At 40.9% G+C, this 25,033-nt stretch overlaps 1 protein-coding gene across 1 annotated transcript in view; it reads left to right on the plus strand.

Annotated features, from left to right (window-relative positions):
• DOCK1 (dedicator of cytokinesis 1) overlaps positions 1-25,033 on the plus strand; it is a gene marked incomplete at its 5' end in the record, with an annotated part of 272,626 nt that overhangs the window by 185,230 nt on the left and 62,363 nt on the right. The window contains 4 exons of the mRNA XM_080347839.1: positions 8,190-8,268; positions 9,138-9,238; positions 11,573-11,631; positions 16,964-17,112. Of these exons, the coding sequence (XP_080203965.1) occupies positions 8,190-8,268; positions 9,138-9,238; positions 11,573-11,631; positions 16,964-17,112 (388 nt within the window). The remainder of the gene's footprint in view (positions 1-8,189; positions 8,269-9,137; positions 9,239-11,572; positions 11,632-16,963; positions 17,113-25,033) is intronic.

Consider the following 25,033-nt stretch of genomic DNA (forward strand, 5'->3'; position numbering starts at 1 on the left):
ATGGGTCAAGTGACATTGATTTTTGTCAAGTGGCTTGTCCAAAATGCTGTTTTCCTTGCTAGACCTGCATTAGTATTGGGGATGCACTCATTGCTGTGTCCACATTAAAGTGAGCTTTTCTGTGTCTCTGCCTTTGCAAAGGTGAGGGCTCAACACCTGGCAGTACTTTTAGGTTATTACGCTGTTTTACAAACTCAGCTGTCGGACATAACATTTCAGTCATATGGTGTCCTAAGAAAAGGGTTTCCAAGCTACTCTATATATTTCAAAAGCCAAATAGTTTCCAATACACCTTCCTGTGTAACCTCATCTGGGTGTTCCTGCTCCATGGGGGGATTGCACTGGATGAGCTTTCCAGGTCCCTTCAACCCCTGACACTCTGGGATTCTGTTTATCATCCTCATCTATCACCAAAAAATCACATTTTAACCTCTTCCCAAGGAGTCACATCTTGCGTGTGTTTGTAGGGGAGGTGGATCGCAATTTTGTGGCAGTTCGGCTCTTCTGGACAGTATCTCTGTGTTTGTGATTCGCGGTGGTTGGACAATAAAAGTAATAGTGAGGCATAGGAATAAAAGCCAAATTTTTTCAGCTCTGTGGAAACTTTCTGCCATCACAATGAACTTTTGGGTGATGGACAAAGAGAAGGGGCCTCCAGCAAATGGAGTTGCTAAGCACACCTGATTTATGAGCCCGGCAGCACTGAAGAGGTGTTAAACTAACCTTTGGACACCTTCTTCATCTGCAGATTACTTTCTTTTTCCTCATTAGTATTCTATGATGGACTTTGATGAAATAATTAAATACCCACAGAAAAAACTAAGATTATTTTTAAGCAACATTGTGACATTTGTTTAGCCACTTGCAACTGTCTTAACAATTGATTGTGAGATTGATGAAAATGCCAAAGAATTTGAAAGGTAGGCAATCGAGTGTATTGATTTATCCATAATTACTTAAAGTGGCCTTGATCTGTATTCATATCTTGGTATCCAAGGAAATGGGTAAGTTGGGATGGTGCTGTCAGAGGAAAATGAGAGAGGTTCCCCTGCTTAAAACTGTGAGACACTGTCAAGTATTTGAAAACGTTTGGCCAAATTAAATCAGAACTTACACACTTTGCAGGAGAATTTACCCGTGATGTCCTGGAAGGGACCCAAAGGATCATGGAGTCCAACTCCTGTCCCTGCACAGGACACCCCACAGGTCACCCCGTGTGTCTGAGGACGGTGTCCAAATGCTTCTTCAGTATTGTCAGGAATATTATCATTTGAGCAGACCGTAAATCCGGGCCTTTTGAAAGAATATTTATTTCTCTGAACATTTTTCTTGTGATTGCTCAGTGCTGTAACACTCCTGCCTGTCTATTCCAACAGCGTTGGCCCATCAATTTTATTTTAAGGTACTTTTGCAGTACTGCAAAGGTGGTTTGTAAAATAATCCCTCGTGCCTGCTATTCTTTGTCTATAATTTCTAGTCAGACCACAAGTTTGTCCTTCAGAACTTGCAGCTGTTTTCCATTCATCTGTCCCCGTTGTTTTAGAGGACACAGAGCACAGAATATAAATTAGGGAAGAGGTGCCAGTGATTATAGATAATATGCTAAAACCGTTTCTGAAATATTTATTAGAAAATAGGTTAATAAAGTGCCATGGTGCACCTGTGGCAGTGTGAAGCAGACATTATGAGAAGATGATGCTAATCTAAGTATTTAGTAGCAAGTCTTCACTGGGATTACTCCGTGCTGTTATCATGGTCAGCCCGGGAACTGTAATTCGGAGGAACACAAATGATCAAGGTTTTTGTTTCCTTTTGTTTGTTTGTTTGGTGTTTTTTATTTGATTGTTTGGGAGTTGGGTTTTTTGGTGTTGTTTTAGCTTGGAAACCTTCATTTGGGCTGGGCAGTTGTCAGGTCTGCAAGTGCGAAGATGCGTGAACAATAATAAGATCATCAGAAAAGAGATCATTTGGAAAGGGAGAAAATTGAGGGGAGATGCAAGGAAGACAAACACCTTCATACTCACTCGTTTTGATGATTTTGACTCATACAAAATACATATATGAGGTCACTACCCATTCTCTGTGTTCCAGGATTAAAATAATTGGACAATCACCGTACCGTGTGCAATGTCAATAGAGAAACGGTTATAGGAGTGTATTACTGTACAAGCTTTAATTCGTATGTAAGTAAAAAGTTTTTTGAAACTTAACTGTGAATGTTGAAAAGGAAATTGAAGGTATTTGAAGTGATTGCTGTTGGAAAGAAGCCTTTGCTATTCATGCTTTAGTGAGCGTTAAACTCAGGGTTGGGTTTTGCATTGGGATTTCAAGGTCTAGGTCTGTTGTTTCCTGCGCCGTCTGACAAGATAAGAGTAAGTCTGTCTCACATCTGCACACTAAATTTGTCTCCCAGAGAAGCAAAAGCTCCAGCATGGGAAGCCTGATGATGTGCAGGAAGGCTGATCAGCTGTAATAAAGCATTCATTATCCTTCCATCTAAATTAACTGAGATGACATAGTAATAGTGCCTTTCAGAACCTCACTCCAAGTCCCCTCTCTTCTATTGAATTATCAGCTAAACCTAAATTGTTTTAAGATGTATCTGTGTAGTGTTGTTTAGATAATTATTCTGTCATTAGGGAAGCCATTTGTTCGTTCTTTCATTCTTCTTTTTTGATGTTTGCTTAAGGAAAAATACTGGCGAGTACATTTGTAGCTTGTATTGTTTCATATTTTCTTGTCATAAGGATTTTGCCTAAGTGCTTATAGTGCAAATCCAAATTCCTGGGTAACAGAGATAATGTGCAAAATGGAATATACTGTAAGAATGTTTGTACTTTTGGAATATATCTCTCTGGATTGTTTCTCCAGAAAAGTCTTTTTGCAGAGGCATTTGATTTGCGTGTGTGAGTTACCTGGTGAGAAGTGTGATGCAGCATCCTTGGCTCCTTTAGCTTTTGCAAACACTTCCCAACGATGTGAGAAGCTGAGTGAAAGAAATTGGAGCACGGAATATTTTTAAATCAGGGCACTTGACTAATTATAAGAGAGAATGGTGGAAAAAAAACCTGACTGTACCTGAGAAAGGGAAAAAAAATGAGTTCTTTGGCACAGTTACACTTATAAATTGAATCCCATTGCCTCCTCTTCATTTATTATTGCCATTTGAAGTCTGGACTCGATACATGAACAACCTCCTGGAATCAGTGCGGTTGTTTGCAGGAAGAAGGAGCCTCTCTGCAAAGATAAAACTACAGAATGAAACCATTAATTTTTGCAGTGCTCGGTGGGACGGTTTCTAAGTATGCACCCACAGACCAATTAACCTCCTGTGGGCCTATTGCAAGCCATTAGTAATCAATAACAGTAAAAGCACCCAGAAGTCAGTAGTTGCAATTGAAGTTCATGGCTTGAATCAGCAGTGTGTTAATTGATTTATTGACTGTGGATTGAGAGCCATAAATGGGGAGAAATTACTGCAGAAATCAGTACTAATCTGTCCTTCTGCCTGAGGCCGGACAAGGTGAGTGATGCCCGACTGCATCACAGGTGTTTGCTTAACCTCAGTTTTGGTGTGGGGTTTTATTTTGAGAATTTCTGCTCCCACTTGCCTGTCCTTAGCGTCACACGGTATTTTCTAGTGTCGAACCCGTACTGTGGTTTTCTGTATCTCCTTCTCTTATGGATTTTCGTGCCGGATATTTGTGTCCCCCTCTGGTGACTTCAGCTGAATGATATTGCAGCTGTGGCCTTGCCAGGGCCAAGCAGATAAGAAGAGCTTATGGAGCACTTGATAAAGGTGTCTTATCAGGAAATATGTGAAGAGGGATAAAATATCAAGCCATCCTGATGGTGGTGTAGGGCCTCACTGCGGTGGAAGCTGTCTAAATACAGAATAAGAGGACAGTCCCGACGTCAAGGGGTCTCTTCAACAGAAGAGACAACAAAAAGCTGCTGATGCATTTGGGAGCCGTGCCCAGCTACCCTCATCCCCAGGGGCTCAGCACACATCAACCTCGCCGTTAATTTTGTTATTTGGTAGATACTCGTGCCCTTTAGCAACAGTCGTTCTTCCTTCCACATACCCTGAAGTGGCTTCCTTCTGTAATCATATTCCTTCTGTTCTAATCACATCATAAGAAACGTTAATTTCCTTTTTTTAATTGGGTTGATAAAGTCTTTTGTCTAACAAATCTTTTCCAATACGTTAGCCTGAGATTTTTGTTGCGTGTGTGACATTCTCAGTATTGCAGCAGAGCACCCGGCCATCAGTTCCAGCCTCTGAGCTCCTCTCTTTTCCAAGGTTTAATTTTCATGGCTCTTCCTGACACAGGAACTGAACTTCAAGAACAGCACTTACTTTTCTGCACAGGCAACTGGAAGCCAATCTTCGTTACTAATTGCAGCAAGATCACGCGTGCCACGGCAGATGGGTGTTCCCATCGCGGCGATGTCCGAGTGCACTGCTCACCCACACCCATGCTCGCGGCAGCCGCTGTCTTCTTCAGTATAGAACTGATGCACTTGCTTCAAAATTGCACTTGAAGCAAACTTCACACATGATAACGTGCCATTTCATAGATTACAGCCAAGAATTTGTCAAGCAAAATTATTTCCTATCCAAATAGTCTCTTCAGGGTAATAACCTTTCTGTCTGGTTAACCAGACCCTGAGTGTTGTACCGAAATGGTGAAGCAGTGCCCACCTCACCCTCTTACTTTTGCCATGGAGCCCTGTGTCCCTTGTTATTTCTTCTAGTTCTTTTTTGCCGAATTGCAGCTTGTTCACGGGATCATGTTTGAAAACTGCGGGTAGAAATACTCACCTTTTTCTTCGGCTTCAGTTGATTTCAATGCTTGGGTGCAACGTCTGTAGCAGAATTTCCATCCAGCTTTGCGTTTGACTTATCTTCATCCTAAAGATGCTTTCTAGAAGCCTGATTATTTCTCTGCCGTCTTAGATGGACAGCCAAGCCTGGTATTAGTTACTAAAAAGTGAATTATCTTGTTTTTGTTTGTTTGTTTGTTTTTTGAAATCAGCCCTTTTCACTGTGGAAGAGCAGGTGGCTCCTATCTCTTTGCTTCAGTCTAATCATGGAGATCACCCTCATTGACTAGTTTTTGAAGCAAGGAGTGTCCTCTCTGGATTAACATTGTGATTTGCCTTCTCCTAGATGAATTTACTTCCAGAGGATGCTCTAGCACCTTCCATCCCAACCTCAAACTAGGGTGTTCCACCCAGGAATGACTGAGTCATGGCATTCTTTTCCATATTATTTCCAGAATATGGACGGATTCCCTCAGATCCCGTTTCAGATCCTGTCTTTGAGATCTTGTCTCAGTTCACCACCTCTCCTCACTCTTGTGTCCGTATGTAAGAGAACACGAGGTGGTCAGGAGTGGTGGTCAGTGATCTTAGATAAAAACTACATTTATATAAATCCAGCCTTTCCTTTTTGGGCCCCAGAACAGTAAAACTTCACTCCGAGGTAAAGGATGCTGTGATGAAATCTCTCTAATCTTTTTCTCCAAGTACGCTGTGCAAATTGCTACTTCTTGATGCCCGTATTTTAATGTGTATTCTTAAAATTAACTTTGTCAGATCAAATTCATCACAATTTTGGCACTAAATGATACCAGGAAGTGCAGAGCCATGGCAGGGCCATTCTGGTGACCTTGGTTGTGCCAGAACATCGTGGTCCTTAAGTTGGTTGCTGACTCTATTTCATAATATCCCTTTTCCTCAGTTAACTGTGGATTATTCAGGGTGGATCGTGTTGTACCACGCTAGTCATGTTTGACTTTGCAGTATCGTGATTGGGAATCGTCGTATTTTGGCTGCCCCTCCTCTTGTTCCGTCAATATTTCCAGCGATCTTTTCAGTGCTGGTTGAAACAGGCACAAAATCCTCATTTGATTTGCAACTGAAGGTATACTGTTGCAATGAAAATATTTTTCTGTTGACTCCCATTGGGACAAGAACGGGTCTTTCCTCACTGATGTACGTTTAGAAGTGTTTTACCCAGTAACGAAAGGATTGAGTGTATCATCAGATTAAATCAGAATTAAAATGGGGTTTGAGTAATTGAGAAATCAACACTTAAATCTCTGCGTCTCTTCTTTTGATGTTGTTCCGTAGGAAGTTGGGAGGAATTCGTGCCTTCCCAGTGCAGCCTGGTCCAGGGGCTGGGTGGTGGGTCATTCCAGTTGAACAGATGTGCTGCGGTTGGGTCCTTTTGCAGCTGCAAAGTGCAGTAGCTTCTGCATTATTTGTTCTTTATTGATATTCACTGGAATTAATATAGGGGGAAAAATGAGAGTTACAATTTAAAGAAAAATAATGGCGTATAAAGTAATGAGATTGTTCCAAAGCCTAATTAGATGGAACAGATTGAATGCATTACAGTGATGTCTTGAGGCAACATAATTAAATTGTAGGCATAATCCTCCCTGTATTGGAACTGATTTTATCTTTGTAAGGCAAGGAGCATTAGATGGCCCTTCCTACTACATTAAATTACTAATTCTTCTAGGAGGACTCACAGATCTCATAGACTTTAAAACCACAAAGCAAAACAGGCTATAATTCTACATATCAGACTGTTGATAGCCTGATTACATGGACAACTTCAGTTTCAATCTTTGTATGTGCCACAGCTCAGTAATTGAATCATCGATCTAAAATACATATATCTGCAGTGTATTATTGTGTGTGTTGAATTCATCTCATTTATAAAATCCCTTAATGAAGTTGTTTCAAAATATATACGCTGACAAAGATAGTGGTGAATAATGCGCAGAGCTGCTGCTCCTCAAACACATCTCTGTGTATTCTGGGTGCAAGTGCAGGGACACCTGTGGCATCTTAGCCGTAATATAAAGAGTAATACTGGAAAATGTATGTATGTGTGTATACCTGCATATACATATGCATTTACTTTTTTTCTATATTCTTCCGTATTTCATGTATCTTTCATATTTTAAATTTTCTTTTGTATTTTCTTGCATAAATTGAATTTCTATTTTCACATTTGGATACTTCTCCATTGCACTACTATGGAGATGGTCTGACTTTATAGTACATCCCAATGGTGTCTGTCTTAGCATCCCAATGCCCGTATGTTACCTGGGGGCTCCATTTCTCTTGGATTACCAAACATTTAGCTAAATATGATTTTTTTTTTTCAGGAGACATCACTTAAATTGTCTGAAAGATCTTCCTAACTGCCCCTATTGGTTCATTTTAAATAATTCTGATATTTGTTTGTCGGCCTGTAGAAAGATTAATTTGGTTATTTGATAGTGAACATTGTTGTTCGATAGTGAACTCTCTTTTTAAAGGCTGCTGTTGGGGAGGGAAATAAAGCAGTAAGTGTCATAAATGATCTTTATCGCTGCTGTTTCTTTCAGGAGACATAAATCTCGACCACAGTCTGCTCGGAAGATGAGCTCATTTGTCTGGGCACTTTCGTAGCATAAATATAAAGTTCTCAGGAAGAATACGATGTTTATTTTGAAAATGGAGATCAGGGTACAAAGAAGAATCTGTTTACTTTTCAGCACCATGAATATGTAGTGACCTACTTACTTACACCATTTGGTTTTAATTTTAAAGCTTGTCAAGCCAACTCCTACTGCAAGTTAAGCAGCGTCCTTTTCAGGAAAGCCATAAACCGCACTGGGTACTAAATTATCACTGGAGAAGCAGACAATGTTTTGAAGATGGTCCTTCAAGAGTATTTTTATGTGTTATTGTGCCATAAGTAAAATAGCATTTGCCTCATGTTTGAAAACGTGTTTTTCTTGACCTGGGAGTTAAAATACAGCCAGTTGCAGATCGAGGTTAAATACAACACTAAGATACTGGAACTTTGAAAATATATATACTTTTTATTCTAATAGATTGAACTCTTAATGATCCCTTGATTATCCCGAGAGATTTTAAAGACAAGTGATTTTATCCAAAGCATTCCTTGTGTTTCTGCATATGCTCATTTACTTGATTAATTTTGAGAACATCTGCATATAATCCGGTATACTTCACAGTGGTGAGATCACACTGCTTTTCAAGTAACAGCCACAAATTTCACTTTCCAGACAGACTGGGGTATTTTGTCTGATTGGGATGCCGAATGTACAAGGGTACCACACAAGAGTGTGTCATTATGTAATTTTCTCTTGATCTTTCAGAGTCTTCCTGCGAGCAATTAATCAGTACGCAGATATGCTCAACAAAAAATTTCTTGATCAAGCCAACTTTGAGTTGCAGGTAAGAAAAAAACACCCATGTCTTGGGGACTAATCACAGAATCACAGAATGGACTGGGTTGGAAAAGACCTCAGAGATCATCCAGTCCAACCCTTGGTCCAACTCCAGTCCATTGACTAGATCATGGCATTAAGTGCCATGTCCAATCTCAGTTTCAAAACCTCCAGGGCCGGTGAGTCCAGCACCTCCCTGGGCAGCCATTCCAATGCCTGACCACTCTCTCTGCAAATAACTTCTTTCTAATCTCCAGCCTCAATTTCCCCTGGCAGAGTTGAAGTCCATGCCCCCTTGTCATATTGCTGACTGCTAATGTTAATGTTGTAAGAATTTTATGCCCTGAACACGTAATTTTGGGGTATGTATGTGTCGTCACAAACCCCAGGTGCCCAGATAAGTCTTCTCAGGTATATACGATCCATTGGTGGATCTCATCCTACAACAGCACCAGCTCTTCCCCAGAGCATCATAGAAAACTCCTCTTTACCTTCAAAATTGGCAAAAAGACGCTTTAGCGGAGTTATTGCCCCATATGCGGAGCCTGGCATGCGGCGTGTGAGTGTCCCGATGAGAAATGCCCCGGTTTAGGTCACTTACTCAGGATCCTTTTAGTTTTCTTCATATTTATGTTCGCTTTTAATTCTACTCAAATCATCAAAACGCAATCGATTAGGATTTGTGGATGGGAAATGTTTAATGGAAATGTAAACACAACGAGAATATATCTTGAGACGCCATCTCTGTGGTGTCTGTTATTTTCACGTTTAAATATTTATGTGCATAATTCTGACTTCTAAGTTGTTTTGTAGGTGTGCAGCAAAGTGTTCCAGAGAATTAATGGTGTCTATTCTTGTCATTTTGGGGGCTTTCAGCTTTGGAACAACTACTTCCACCTGGCTGTTGCTTTTCTCACACAAGAGTCTTTACAACTGGAGAATTTCTCAAGTGCTAAAAGAGCAAAAATACTGAACAAGTAAGTTCAATTCGTCGTCTAAATCACGGACAAGAACTTGAGGTCTATTAGCATAATTTCAGTTTAATTTCTTAGCTAAATCCGCTCAAATTGAGATGCACTCATGGTATAATGAAAGGTTGGTTTTAAAAACATGAATCGAGAGTTGCATGTGTTTCTACCCTTGAATCAAGATCTAAATTACATGATATTCATTACTGATGAAGACCGTATTTTATACTACAGGATGTTCATAAAGTCAAGACTTTTCAGAAGTATTAACATATTATAAAACTGATTTTTTCAATCACTTTAGCTTTGTGCTTACTCTAATCTCATTTTACGTGCGCTCTTTATTGCTTAATCCCTAACGGCCTTTTAGAGGGAATTTTTGTAACTACAGCCAGTTTTGCTGCGATATCCCCTAATAATGGGTTTGTAGAACTGCGGTCGTGTCTGCTCTCCTGGTTAAAAGGGGTTTCATCGCCTGTCTGTGAATGGGGAATTTGAACTACCTGGTCGCTATTCAAAATCCCACAGCAAATGAAACCTGTCCAAAGAAAACTTGAAAAATGGAGAAAAAAAGACCAGGGCATGAATATTTCATTCAAAGTGTGTATTTCTCCTCATTTTCACTGAGGTTCCAGTGTAGTGGACCTTATTGTCAATGAACTGAAGCCAGCGCGGTGGTTTTTGATGAAGATAACGTGTGAATTCTCCTTCTGTGTCATCTGCCCAAGTTTGTTCCCACAGTCACTCAGGTTATTGCAGTTAATGCACAAAACCGGGGAGTTTCCAAGCTCTGCTCACACTCCTCCTATATATAATATATCTCTATATAGAGAAAGAAGATGCATTTGCTATTATTTCACCTTCTCCATCGAAGCCTTTTTGTATATTACGAAATCACAGTGAGAATGGGAAGATTTTCTCACTGCTGCAGCGACGCGTGATTTTCAAAGCTTTTTTTAACTGGGTCACAGAATGACCAGAAAAGATGGGGCTCTATGTCCCATCGTACTTTCTTTATTCAGCAGCTACATTTTGCCCTTCAAATTCATCCTCTCCATGGTGAGTTTTGAGGTGCTCCTTTGGAAGCTGAGCTTCACCTGGGCCTTGAAACAGAATGGTTAAGCACCATAGGATCTAATCCGCCCTCAAGCGACTCGTGGGGTTTCCTTGATGAAACAGGAATATTTACAAGTTCATTGAAAAAGCGATGCCAAGCAGAGCTCCTTGTGCTGTCAATATCATATAGAACATAATAGTTAAGCAAAAAGGGTATCGAGGTGGTTTTGTAGAGCCGGGTAAATTTTATTGCATTAGATTTAGGCTCCTGACTGAGCAAAAAAAACAACAGCTGAGCTGTAATTGGACTGGAAATTACTGTCAAAATACATTTGTGGGCTGATACTCCCCTTTGTGAGGATGGAAATGTTCTTCAAGTGATTTTTTATATTAAACCAAGCAGTGTATCTTGCTGAAGAAATTCAAGAAATCAACAGACATTTCTCACTGTTAATATAAGTAAATGGATTAAGTCGTTTGAAGTGGTTACTTAATGAAGTTTGCTAAACTGTGAATCTCTGTTTATAATGATTTTACAAGTTGTTATTTTCAGTTTAATCGTGTTTTGGAGACAGAAATCAAGGCCATAAATTCTTCAGGATGCAATAAATACATGGTCTGGAAGGACTAATTTTTATTGCTATGTGAAACTACCACCAGTTCTGTGCCAAAGGGATAAAATTAATCAGTTAATTCAATATCACACTCACCCATCTTTTTAAGTATGTATTTCAATTAATATGTCAAACATTTAATAATTAAACATTTAATTATTGTAATTTGTAGTTTTTGCTAAACGTTGCATTTAAGCATTAGATAATAACAGATTCTTAATGATGCAGAAGAATCTCTTTAATCTGTATTAGTGACAGGGTATCTCACTATTATCCCACAGAAATCCCACAAGTTGCCAGATATTACCATTTTGCTCATCTTATTATTTAAGTGATGATCTTTAACATACAAATATTCTGTGTAGCAAACAAATTCTTGGAGCTCATTATAGTTCTGATCCCATTATTAATAAAGGCGATAGGATGTTTTCCATTCGTTAAGCTTGCCTGGTATTAATGTGGAGAGGCAGTGGAATATTAGTATTAAAATCACCCTGATGGGAGCCGGGGTCCATCTTACTGGTATGGGCTGAATTTGGAGAAGCTGCTCAGTAATTTTAAGTATTTTTGAATGCTGATCAGATTTTGAAATGAGATGTTTCTGCTTGTTGGTATTTGATTGAGTTTTTTATTATTAATATTATTTAATGGTGGGTTTGTTTTCTTTTCCAAGGTATGGCGATATGCGAAGGCAGATTGGCTTTGAAATCAGGGACATGTGGTATAACCTGGGTAAGTAGCCTTAGCACCTTAATAATTTCACTCAGTGTTTGTATAAACCAAGTTAGAGATGAAATGAACTTGCTTTCTCTTGAAATATTGGTAGGTTTCCATAAGACATTTGAAAAGCAGGTGATTTAAGAAATAAAGCCTCCTCTGCGTGCTTATTTTTGGGCAGATTCGCAACTCCAGTCAATATTTATGCATCTTCTCTTTTTTCATGGTATTCAACCTCATGCTGGATAAAAACAAACTGTTATGGTGATGCCTGTTGAATGCTTTTTCTCCTTAAATATTTATATATAGAGAGAGATATATGTATATATGCACACAGATCCATGTGGATCCCGTAGCTGGGGATGTAGCAGAATTAACACATCCAAGGGATATTGGGAACTTAACCTGGAAATCTTGTTTAAAGTCTTATTTTCAGTCTTGTTTGGCTGAATCTGAGCGACTCAGGGAGGTGAGTACAGAATGGGAACTCGGGCATCCCTGGAGTTCATAGGTAAATTAGACATAGCTAACTATCTCAAGTCTATGCGATTCTGTGGGTATAATTTGCTATACAGGGATTGAATTTCATGAGAAACTGAATATTTCCCGTGACCTGAGTGCACTCATCTGCCAAATTTAATTTTCCTGAGCTTAATAGCAGAGACACTTCAGCTTTTCCGAGTTTAATTTTTAGAAATAAATGCCTTTGCCACTTCGCTTATATCTCTGGCTGACCTGTTGCTGAAACTTGAAAAAAATCAGCATATATAAGAGAAGGGAACACAAGGGTTCATAGTTATTTGATATCACGGAGTTTGCATCCACTCTGCCGGAATGATGAGAAAAGGGAGCGGATGAGTTTGCTTTTTATTAGAAGCATCTTGGGTGAATTAAGTGTCAGGAGAAGAGATTAAAGCGTAGAACACACCTGATATGAGACTTGACAGACAGCTCATAAAATCAGCCCCGTGCCTGATGCTGGATCATCCAGGCCCACAGTCCTGCATTCCCCTGTTACCTTTACTAATTCCTCCAGCGCCTTTGGAGGCTTCAACCTTTTCTGCTTTTCCCTGGAATTTACTGGACCGATAGTGAAAACCTCAGCATTCATAGAGACACGTGGTGGCTCTTCCATGAGGTTATTTTATTCCGACTGGGGAGTGCGTTGGCCTTTTTACTATTGACGCTTGGACAAGTTATTGAGTTGCTCTAAGGTTCAGTTTTTCACCATTAACAGGGAGATGATAATAATTTCCCCTGGAGTTTTGTGAATCGATTGGCATGGGAAGGGGGTGTTTTCTTCAATATGTCTTCCTGTGCTGTCACAAAAGCCTTTTATTTTGAATAGCGATTCTCTAAACCAAGATTATCCGGGTAGATTTCTCCACGACCTCCTCTACCTCTAATGTCTGTGATTTTCTAAATGTCTGGGATCGTTAAAGCCAAAAATCTCACACGTTGAGAGAGTCAATAAATTGCTGCTCTTCCCAACAAAAAGCTGCAAGAGAAAGCTAAATGGGAGGCAGGACCCCCATCCAAGGCAGATTTATATTTCTCATAAGAAGCACCTTGCTTTTTCTCATCCTTATAACACAGATAGTCCGTGCTGATCCTGTTGAACTTCTGGCTCTTCACCAATCTCACAGATGTCACAGCATCGATTAAGAAAGAATTCTGACTTGCCACAGCATGGAAATTCATTGGGGGGTGCTCGACACTTTTCCTTAGAAGTTGCGCTACTTTAGTCAAATTATTAACGTATATGTTCAGAAACAAAATCAGAAGTGAGAAGCTATAATTCTTCTGTGTGCTTGAGCATATGATTTTTATGGCTATGCCATAGTGCGTAAGAGATGATGAAGTCAAACAACCCCGACTTTTGATTTATGTATTAAAGGGTATAAGGGAGGGATGAGGGATAAGCCTCAAAAATTAGTATTTTGTCTCATCGTTTTATGTTCATAAACACCATGATTAACATACAGTGCCTGCTGGGCCAGAACTCCCCATTTGGGAACAAGACGGTCCTCTAGCTATAATGGACATTTAAGAGTAATATTTATTTTCTGAAATCAAACATTAACGTACAAATCCTACAAGTTATTTTCCTGTCTGTGTGTTCCTGATGCAGCGTTGGCCGCAATATTCGTGCTTTGGGGAGCTCAGTCTGCTGCCTTCCCGAAAGCTCTGCAAGGCTTGTATTTTCCTACATGCAATGTGTATATTACTCTTTGTAGGCTTTTTCCTTCCATATCACAACCTGAACTTTACAATAATGTGTTATTTTGAGTCGGTTTTGTTGGAACTGGGGCTCCTTAGACCTTGGCGAGGCAGTAAGTATTGGAGGAGCATAAAGCAAGTCGTGGCCTCTGTCTTGAAAATGTAGGAAGGCGAACAAAAAGCCTTACATGATGCAATTTAGCATATACAAAATGCAGCTTGATGCTAGGCCACGTGTGCCAGTTTTCAATTATTTCAACAGTTATATGTTAAAGACATTGTATTGACACTAAAGATAATTTCCTTGTGGTAAAGTTGGTCAAGGAAAGGCAGCTCAGAAAACGTCGCGTTTCTTATTGACATGTGAACCAGGTAGAGGGAGATGGAGAAGTAACATTCCTGAAGGTGAAGTGAAATGGTTGTTGCTGCTGCTCCCCCGAAGGGCCTGACGTCAGAAAAGGTGTCTCGCCGGGACCTTGATGTCATTGGAGGGAAAGCCAGGCTTAAAAATAGACCTGAACTTTGGGCATTATATAAATAAAAGTCATTACAGATAACACTCTCTGATTTAGTCGTGCATGCTCAGAGATGCCCCAAGTGAGAGGCGAGGTTGCCGGCAAGTTATTCAGTTGTTTTTGTGGCACAAATTTAAATTAGAAGCACCTGGAATGAAAATCACATGTTGTCCAGTGAAGAAAGCACCTTGGGTTTGGTTCACGCAATGAGGTCTGCGGAGGCGCATCTCATGGCACAAGCCACAGCAATGGGAAGATTTTGTATGTTGAAGAGAACACTCTTTCTGCATGTGGTTCTTAAAACAGTTTCACAGTTTGGTTTTCACAAGAGGATCCTTACACACTTGTCACATTTTAAGTCTCTGCGTGGAAGTTCCCACATTTCCAGGGAAGAAGAAAAGAAAATAAGTGAATTCATTGTTGGGTTTATCAGAAAGTGCTGCGGGTTTGAATGTCTCAGAGAAGGAGACTCCACAGCCTCTCTGGGCAGCCTGGGCCAGGCTCTGGCCCCTCAAAGTGAAGAAGTTTCTCCCCATATTCAGATGGAACCTCCTGTGTTTCAGTCTGTGCCCGTTGCCCCTCACCCTGTCATTGGGCACCACTGAACAGAGTCTGGTCCACCCTCTGACACCCACCCTGGAGATGTTGATCAGCATTGATCAGATCCCTCTCAGCTTCTCTTCTCCAGCTGAACAGCCCCAGGTCTCTCAGTGTCTCCTCATCAGAAGATGCTCCAGACCCCTCAGCATCCTCGTAGCCCCTTGTTTTTCCGCAGACCCTCCAGACATCATAAAGAGCTAAGAATGGGTTTCAAACAGCAGCCGAGGGATTTTTTTCACGGGACGGTGTACAAGCGATTTCAGTACTTTCCGCCAATAACTCAAACGCTTCTATTCCCCTCCAAGTCCTCCTGAATTTCACATTTGGAGATCATCTCTGTCCTTTGATTTAAAAACTGTTGGCGATGGCTTGCGAGGCAGCACCACTAATAAACACAGTGGCAGGTGAGGTGTGTGGCTCTCCAGGCCGTTGTCATCACATCAGCTCTTTGGTGACCTCCTTTTCAAGCAAGAAGTTTATACACCCCCAGAGAAGAGGAACAGGGATCAAAGATTAGGGAAAAAAGAAATCTCTTGTGAATTTTCATGTCTAAAGTTCAGAAGGTGTCATTTCTTTTTCTGAGGGAATCCCTGCGCTTGAAGCAATGGAAAAACCCCGGACATTGAATTTGTGCCTGACGAATCACTTTTGTCACTATCATTTGTTTTCTGAAATATTGACTCTGACACTTTTCAAGCATAATACAAGAAAACTGTCACCTGAGAGGCCCAATGTAATAACGCTTGTGAGAAACACACAGGAAAACTTTACGCCTCTCACTTGATATTCCTCACCAACAACCAGCATTGCAGCATCACACAAAGTAGCAATTTTAGTTGAGTATTAATTTGCCCTAATAGGATTGCTAATGCTAATAGGATTCTGAAGTTTGCCAAATCAAATAACTTAAATTATATATGCAAAAAAAAAAAAAAGGAGCAGCGTGTTTTGTTAGTAAAGGATTTCTTCTTGATTACATTTGTTGAGATTTATGTTAGTTCTGGCCAAAAGTGAAACTGCTAATTAAAAACTACCCATGGTTGCTGCTGTACTGCTGCAGTGCAGCGGAATATAAATGAATTTAAATCTGTTTCTGTTACATACCACTGGTAACTGCAATGGGAAACTGGGGTTAAAGTGGAGGGAGCCGAGATCTGGTCTGAACCTCAGCAATGGATGCACAAAGTGTTTGAGCCGGATTGTCCATGTCCCTTAATGCTGCTTTTGTGAGGAACGTCACCCATCGTGCGATGAGGTCCAGGTGACTCCCAGCCAGTTGCTTGGAGGAGAATATGTTCGTATTTTCTAAACTTGTGCCATCAAGTGCAGTGCCTGGAGCTCTGCTACACTGCTCTGCACCAGCATCTTCCCATGGATTTGCCATATAGATGATTTGCAGAACGTATGATCCACTTTTTTTTACACTTAGCTAATAATACGAACAGTAAGTAGATGTTTTTAACTAGTCCAATATTTATTAGGTGCCACGTTCCTGCTCAGGTTTAATTTCTATTCCGTGTGCAGCGAGTGTAGCAGGCGGAGCTGGGGGAGGTGCAGTTTTCTCTGGGGAAGATAAATGTGAAATAGAGTTTGCCAGTCAGATCAGGTCTCGAAGAAAGGAGACATATTGTCGGCTCGCTCAGATGTAGTTTCATGTCTCGGGGCTGTGTAAGCGCGCACTCGTGGTGACACTTTGATAGACTGACACGGAGAACATTTTGTACGCTGCACAAGATACAGAAGTCTAAATAAGTTAATACAAGTGATGTGCCTTTTAGCCTCCTTCTCTCCCAACCGTAAGTTGTATTTAAATAAAAAAACCTTGGAACTTCATACAGCGTGTAAATATGGGTTCTTCGTGTAAATAATAATATGTGTTTCAGTAGAGTCACATCTTAAAAATGACTTCCTTATGCTACATGAGAATTTATTGATAGAGCTGTTATAACAGTTATCTCCTCCCAAAGTCAGTGGCTGTTTGTTAACTCTGAAATCCATCCTTTCTCTTAAAGGTCAGCACAAGATCAAGTTCATCCCAGAAATGGTGGGACCGATCTTAGAAATGACGCTTATCCCCGAAACCGAGCTCCGGAAAGCTACCATCCCAATCTTCTTCGATATGATGCAATGCGAATTCCATTCTACTAGAAGCTTCCAGATGGTAAGCAGTGAGCTGCAGATATTTAACCTTTGTAAGAAAGATCTAGCCACTCTTTGACAAAAACGGTAGAATTTTTATTTCTTACTTTTCTAAAGAAGAAGAATATCATTATGGATTTGCTTGTTTTTATAACTCGAGTGGCCATAGAGTTTTCGTTTGTCGGTTTAAAGTTCTTATTGAAGGAAACATTGGCGTGAAGTAAATGAAACCTTTCTTTATGATACAAAAGGAGAGCAAAGACAGATGTCTTAAATTTTCACAGTGACTCAGAAAACGAGTCTGCTCTGAGTTAAATGGGACATAAAGGAAGCCTGATAATGTGGCAAAAGAAACTATAACTTGTAAGAATTTATCATCTCTAGTATCTTGTAATGTTGATACTCTTTACCATTTTATAGATTTTGAAGAGGAAAAAATGCTATCTGCTATTTCTTCATGCTATACAGGCACTGCAAAATCTAAAATACTAATGTGGTTTTTTATTGTACTTTATTTTAACATGCTGAGGGATGTCCTTGAATAACCACACGCAATCCTACCCTGGTAGCATCAACTTTTGAGAGACAAGTGGAGTGAAGGGAAGTTTCCCGACATCATTCATTTGACCTTATTTCCCTTGAAACTTTGCCTTATGGATTGAGAATAAGACTGGGTAGGCCAGGCAGTGTCACACTGAAATTTCTGCCAGTTCAGGATATGACCTTGTGAATTTTGCAATGAAGTTTGAAGTGTGTTGTTTACTTTTTTCCCTTTCTATTGGCAGTTTTCTTTCTTGGACAAAAAGTGTTATCCTTTTCCATACTTGTTTGTGAACTCCTATTCACAACCATTTCTTAATAAATCTGTAGCCTGAGTAAATTAATGTCTGCATGGAGAGACTTAAGCAAAGGAAATGGCATAGGCTTTATTACTGTGATTTGTTTTGTGCTGGTTGGTGTGTGGAAAGGTTGTGAACTGTATTTTGGATCCATCCAATTACTGCATAATCATTCTTTCTTGTGTTTGACTCCGATGATACTGTGAAGATTGAAATGCTCGCTGGGCTGCCATTTAAACAGTTTTCTGTCAGATGTTCTCTTTTGTTGCTTGTCATTTTTTATTTGTACAATTATATGGATCATGCAAAATCCGCGGGTAACTTTATAGCTAAATTTATGACCCTATATTTTCTTGACAGAAGGAAACCAGCTTTGTGTGGAATAATTGGGTGATCTTAATAAATGAACGTCTTTAATATTTCACATAAATTCTTTTCGCCTTTTGAGAAGAAAAATGCCTCATGCTTTTAAGTCAGGGATGTCTTGTTTTGTAGGTAGTCCGCGTATTTCTTATGTCAGTATAACTTCTTTCTTTATGGACATAGCATTGATATGACAGGTGCCGAGGCAGTAAACCTTTTTTCAGTGCATTCAGAGTGAACATTACGTCTAACGGGGAATAATCAATCTGTCCATTTACGGTTTTGCAGATAATGTAGTTACATGGTTTGCTGAGTGTTTCAAATTCATCTTTGGGGAATGAAGATCACAGCTTGTAAAAAGCAGAGAATCGTAGAAAAGTCTCGGTTGGATGAGACCTCTGGAAGTAACCTGGTCCAAACCAGATGGTACATGGGGTTATCACGGGCCTTCTGAGGCTCAGTCTTGGATATTTCCAGTGAGAGAGGTTTCACCGTTTCTCTGGGTGACCTGTTCCAATGTTTAAGACTTTTCTTTTTATATCCAGGTGGAATTTCCCTGAATCAACTTGTGCCTTTGGCCTCCTGTGTTGTCACTGTGCACCCTGGTGAATAAAGTACCTCCATCTTCTCTAGAACCACCTTTTAGCTGTTGGAAGGCTTGAGCCTGCTTTCCTCTAGGCTGAGCAAACCCAATTCCTTCAGCCATACTTCAGGTCAGGTTTCCCACCAGTGCTCCTCTTGGTGTCCCTCCATCAGGTGTCTCCAATGTGCCGATGCCTCTCTCAAGCTGAAGAACCAAAGCTGGATGCGGTGCTCCAGCCATGGCCCAAGTGGAATAATCCTGTTGATCCTCTAGCTGTACTCTTGTTGGTGCAATCAAGGACCCGTTTTGCCTCCATCGAAGGTGCACATGGCTTCTGCACGTTCACCTTGGTGTCCACCCGAGCATCTTGTAATGCTGGTTGCAACTACGCCATCACAGATTCAGGACTTAATGTTTCTTTTCGTTAAATATTAAGCAATTTCTTGTTGATTGTCTTTCAGACTGTCAAAGTCATTAAACCACCACCCTTTGAAATCAGCAATTTAGCAAGTTTTTTCACCCATCTCGTAGTCTGTCTGTCCTGTCTACATCTTCTCAACTTGTCCACGAGTATGCTTGGGGAGACGGGATCAAACACATTGCTGAGATCTTGACAACCACAGCTCTTCATCTGCTGAGCAGATGGTTTCATCACAGAGGGCAATCGGGTTGGCCAGATGTGATTTACCCTTGGTAAATCCATCTTAGCTTTCTGCAGACACTTCCTTATCCTTTATGTACCTGGAAATAGCTTCCACGAGGCCTTGCTCCATGGTTTCCTCAGGAACCAAAATGGACCTGGCCTTTAGTTTAGGCCTGGCCTTTAGTTTAGGCCTGGCCTTTAGTTTCCTGGCTCACCTTTTCTGTTTCTTTTGTGTTTAAGCGATAGAAATAGATTAAAATAATTTAACCAGTACCTGGGCAAGCTTTCATACTTAATGTGTCGGTGTAATGTACTACGTTGTGTTGTCTATATGCAACTACCAGTAATCATTGTCCAGCATTGCTTTCAAAGAGAACTTCAAAACTGAATGGTTGGCTGCTGTTAAACTAATCCGCCAGAAACCCAATTATCTAACCTCGTTAGTCACATCAACAAGGGTTTAGATTGACTCCACTTCTCCGGCAGATGTATAAACCTCATGATTTTTGGGGAGGAATTTCAGTTTTTTGCCAAACTTCTGTGCTGCGATGGCTTGTGTAATAAACAGGCAGCTTTCCCCATGGTTTTGATTTCAGTATGAATTAGTTTGCCTGTAAAACCAGTAACAGAGTCGGGTTTTTTTGTTCTTCTGGTATATATAGCCGTGAGAAAAAACAGAAGATAACTTTCCTCTAGTTTTTATAGAAGTAAATTAAAGGCCGACTGAATTAAAAGCTGGAGTTGCCCATTTTTGCCCTCTCCCTTTTAAGGTGCTTTGAAGCCTCTAGAAGTCTTCAAAGTAGCCTGTCCCTCAGAGCATGAATCTGATACTAAAGTCTGAAGCTTTCATATAGAAGAAAATGCCTCCTTTTCTACTATGCTTTTTTCGCCTTTTCCTTGCCTGTTTTACTAGCGAACCCTCCAGATCAAAGGGAATATGTCAGAGCCACAGGAGTGATGAAAGAGAATTGATTTGATTGTTCACGGCCTGGTCAGGTGAGCGTGATGGATCCCTGGGTGGCCGCAGAGAAAGTTCATCATGAAACCACCATTCAGCCGAAATGTGGAATTCAGGCCATAAAAAGCCCCGACCTCCTGATTTTGCTGCCTTTTCCTCCCAGCTGTCACTTGCTTAAGCAAAATAAGAAGTCCCATATGTCTGATTTTCAGGCCAAACAGCATTACTAAGGAGAATCATGAGTGTCTGGTGCTGGTAGCATCAGCAATATAGGATGTGTTCTTACCTTGTTAGAGTAAGGGCTTGTGTAAAAGTAACGATCTGAGGGAAGAGGCCCAAAAATGCAACAACACATCTGCCCTGTTTTCTGTAAATTGGAATGACACTTAGCATAACAGAACCTAGCCAAAAAGATAGAAAAAATGATATAGAAATGCATAGTAAATGCATGCATAATGCAAAGTCATATAGAAATGCATAATAAATGAATGCATAATGCATATGATGACTAAAATGAAATGGTGGGTGAAGCCAAAGTACCTCTAGCCAGGGTTCTGTTGTGGAGAGAATTAAATGAGTAAAGACCAAAGGAAATAAACAGGAAACCCTTTAAATTAGTTTCTAACATTTAACAATCAATTTCAGTATCATCAAGATGGTCATACTGGCATTTTTATTTGCAGTGTAATTTCTGGTTGGTCATCAATGAATTTCAAATTGATATATTTCTCCTGAATAGAAATACCTAGTTATCTGAATCTCAACTTTTAGAACTTATAATTAATTTGTATTAACCTCCCTTTCCCTGTACTGTAGATTTGCTGACAGAACGTGAGTTAATGACTTGTCCGAGTTTCTGGGATTCTGCAGATTTTCTTGTGTAATCCAACCGAAGGTGCATATTCAAATAAATCATCCTCCACAGAAGATTAATTTCAATAAGTTACATTTTTAGTTATCCCAGGTTGAAATGTAAATGTGTAAGTTTTTCTTGTTTTCTGGCCTTTTGGAGAATATCAGTATTCCTCCCACCCAAAGAGCAAGGTAATGCAGTAGGTCTGGAGACCTCCAAAATCACCTAATATTAAGTGGATTTTGCTGGCCAGAATGCTATGGGAAAATAGCAAACTGATGGAATTGTTCAGAATTACTACCAAATTTCAGAGCAGCCTTTGAACCAAGTTTTACCCTACTTTTGTGCTATTTCTCCATTAGGACTAATATCTAGTGGTGTTATCTGTCACTTACATTTCATATAACAAATTCATTATTATCCCATATCAAAACATTGATGGGAGCTTGGAGGATTGAAAGTCCTCCTCATTTACAGCTAGATTAAATTGTTAGTAAGTGCTGCAAATATAGCCTGACCGCACTGTAGGTAAACGTAAAACAAAGAGTGATTAGTTGAGCTGACACTTGAAGACGTTAGATAGCTTACATTGATTTATTGTCTCCAGATGGCAGATTGTAACACACAGATGAAGCAGTGGATATACTCTTTGCTCAAGTTCAAACACACGTCTTAAAGAGAAGCTGAGATCTTGATCAACTAATTTCCTGTAATCTCCTTAACATCACCCCTCAGGCTGTCAGTGTCAGAAGGATGTAAACCCGACTCCTTGATGGTGCCAGATACACCCGCAGCCTCCACTAAGAGTCAGTGAGTGTCACTAGCTGTAATGTAAACACGGGAAATGTGGCGCTTCTTCACTTCAGAGTAAATTCCATCACAGCAGTTGCAGACCTACTTTTGCTATTTCATGTGTTTAAAAAAGAAAGAAAAGGAAAAGCTGAGACTGTATCAATAGATGACAGATGTGATGTTCTGAGGCTCGTATCTTGTGTGACTCCAGGGCCACGTTCTTACTCATAGAATCGTTTCGGTTGGAAGAGACCCTCAGGATCATCGAGTCCAACCATAACCCAGCTCTGACACTAAACCATGTCCCTAAGAACCTCATCTAAAGGCCTTTTAATCCCCTGCAGGGCTGGTGACTCCAGCACTGCCCTGGGCAGCCTGTTCAATGCCCCACAGCCCTTTGGGGAAGAAATTGTTCCCAGATCCAACCTCAACCTCCCCTGGTGCAACTTGAGGCCGTTTCCTCTGCTCCTGGCGCTTGTTCCTGGGGAGCAGAGCCCGACCTCCCTGGCCCCAAGCTCCTTTCAGGCAGTTCAGAGATCAGAAGGTCTCCCCTCAGCTCCTGTTCTCCAGCTGAACCCCCCAGGTCCCTCAGCCGCTCCATCACGCTTGTGCTCCAGCCCCTCACGAGCTCCGTTCCCTCCTCTGCACTCTCTCCAGCACCTCAATGTCCTTCTTATGATGAGGGGCCCAAAACTGAACACAGGATTCAAGTTGTGGCCTCACCAGTGCCGAGTACAGTGACACAATCACATCTCTAGTCCTGCTGGCCACACTATTCCTGAAATATTCCTCCCATCATGGAAGGCGATAGCTCTGTAAACCTCAACTTGTGTTGATAAAACTACCTTCTGTGGAAAAGACCGCAGAGGGAATTTTAACCATGTTAAATCACATTCAGTCATCTGGCTTGCACGATCTGCATCATATTGATTCCTTGAGAAGCATCAAGAGTGATTGAAGAGCAAAGATCTTGTTAGTAGTCCTTAAAACCCCAGGAATGGTGCGAGTCTTGCTCTGTTCGACCCAAGAGGGTCATTAGGGAGATGGCCCAACAAATCCTAGATTTACAGAAATTTAACTGATATCAGGGAGATACTCAAGATCCTGTATGACAAAGGTAATTGCTCTTCTTCATGTGAGTAATCTCTTGCTAAAAAATATACCACTAAAGGGCTCACGCTGGCAGCAAGTGTCATTCTTCACACTGGTGGAGAAAGTCAATTTCTTTCTGGTCTCATTAGAGAACATGAATTTTGTGACTTCTCTGTTTCATCATTGTGTTGCCTCAGTGTTTTACTTGACGTGTCCTTGTGCTGTGGGAGCGCGTTTCAGCTCGTGTTTGCTTCTTCAAGGGGGTAGATTGCATTATTCTTCCTCTTCTCATTTCCCTGTCATTTTCTGAATAATGGATTCATTGTATTAAAAAAAGAAATCATTTCGCTTTTCATTCATTTCTTCAGAAGGGAAGTAGTGAGAGAGTGGAACAGGTTACCCAGAGAGACTGTGTAATCATCCATCCATGGAGATGTTCAGTCCTTGACTAAGCAGGTCACACTTGGCCTCATCTAGTGTTGGCAATAATCCCACAACACCTAGGAGGTTGGAATAAATGACCTTCGAGGTCTCTTCCAGCCAGTGTTTCTGTGATTTTGTGAATCATTTGGGTTAAGAAGAGCACCTTTGAAATGTTTTAATCCGAGGTTCACAGGTTTCTCTTTAAGACGGTCATGCACTATAGTAAAAATTGCTTTAAGATGGAATATCTGCTGTTTGGGTACTTGGTTGATTTTATCGCTGTATGCTTGATACAATCTGCAGTTCAGTTTCCTGACAGCTCGCAGTTCGATCGGCTTGTGCATCATGTTAGACTGCATCCTGAATTTGCACTGAGCAGTAAGTGAGCTTCTGCCTTTATTCGTCATGATAGTTTGTAGTCGCTGAGCTCAGAGCAGGGTTCTCTGTTTGTGAGACAATTCTGGTAGGCTGCCAGGAAGCGGGCAAAAATAAAATTCCCAACTCAAATACAGAGGACAAGAAGTGTGGGGTTGCATATGAAGGTAGGAAGTTATGTCAATGTTACTGCAGTTAATGCTGAGAAGAACATGGAGACTTGGAAAGAGACACAAAAGCATGTCCTGGATCTGACTGTGGATTTTTTCTTTACTGCTGTTGAGCCCGTTAAGATATTCAGAGGTTGAGTTGTTCTAATGAAGAGGAGTATCTTGGCATTGCCACAAGTTATTTGGCAAATGCATCATAGCGATGTGCTGGAGGCTTTTCTCTTCTGCCCAGGTTTGCCTTGCCCTGAGCAGGGGATTGTGGCAGAACGAAGGGCACGGCTGTTTGGTACCTGACAGAGATGTTACGATAAACTCGGCTGACTGAGGTGGGACTGTGTGGGCAGAGCTTAAAATGCAGCGTACGTTGGGAGAAAGAGGTCGGTGGGGGATGGAGTGGCAAATGAGAGTGGTAAAACACTGGCCCAGGTTGCCCAGAGAGGTGGTGGATGAACCAGCCCTGGAGACATCCCAGGCCAGGCTGGACGGGGCTTTGAGCGACCTGAGCTGGTAAAGATGTCACTGATCATGAAACAGGTTGGACTAGATAGCCATCAAAGGTCCCTTCCAACCCAAACCATTCTATGATTCACAGCATGGACTGAAAAATCCAGTTCTTCTTCCTAGGCAAACCAATCTGAGCTGTGCCGGTGGCTGGAGATAACTCCTTGTCTTCCTCAGCTTCCCCATGGGGCTGACCGTGTGTGAAAGCAAAGTCTAATGTGCTTGCAAGTGTTCAGCAAAAGCCCGTGTTCCCCAACCATGCAGTGCCCAGGTGCTGATCGGGCAGCGTTTAGTGGCTGTAACAGAGGTCCTAGCACTGTTGTCACGACAGTAGATATATTGATCGGTGGA

The sequence above is a fragment of the Nesoenas mayeri genome, assembly GCF_963082525.1.
Source record: "Nesoenas mayeri genome assembly, chromosome: 7".
Lineage (NCBI taxonomy): Eukaryota > Metazoa > Chordata > Aves > Columbiformes > Columbidae > Nesoenas > Nesoenas mayeri.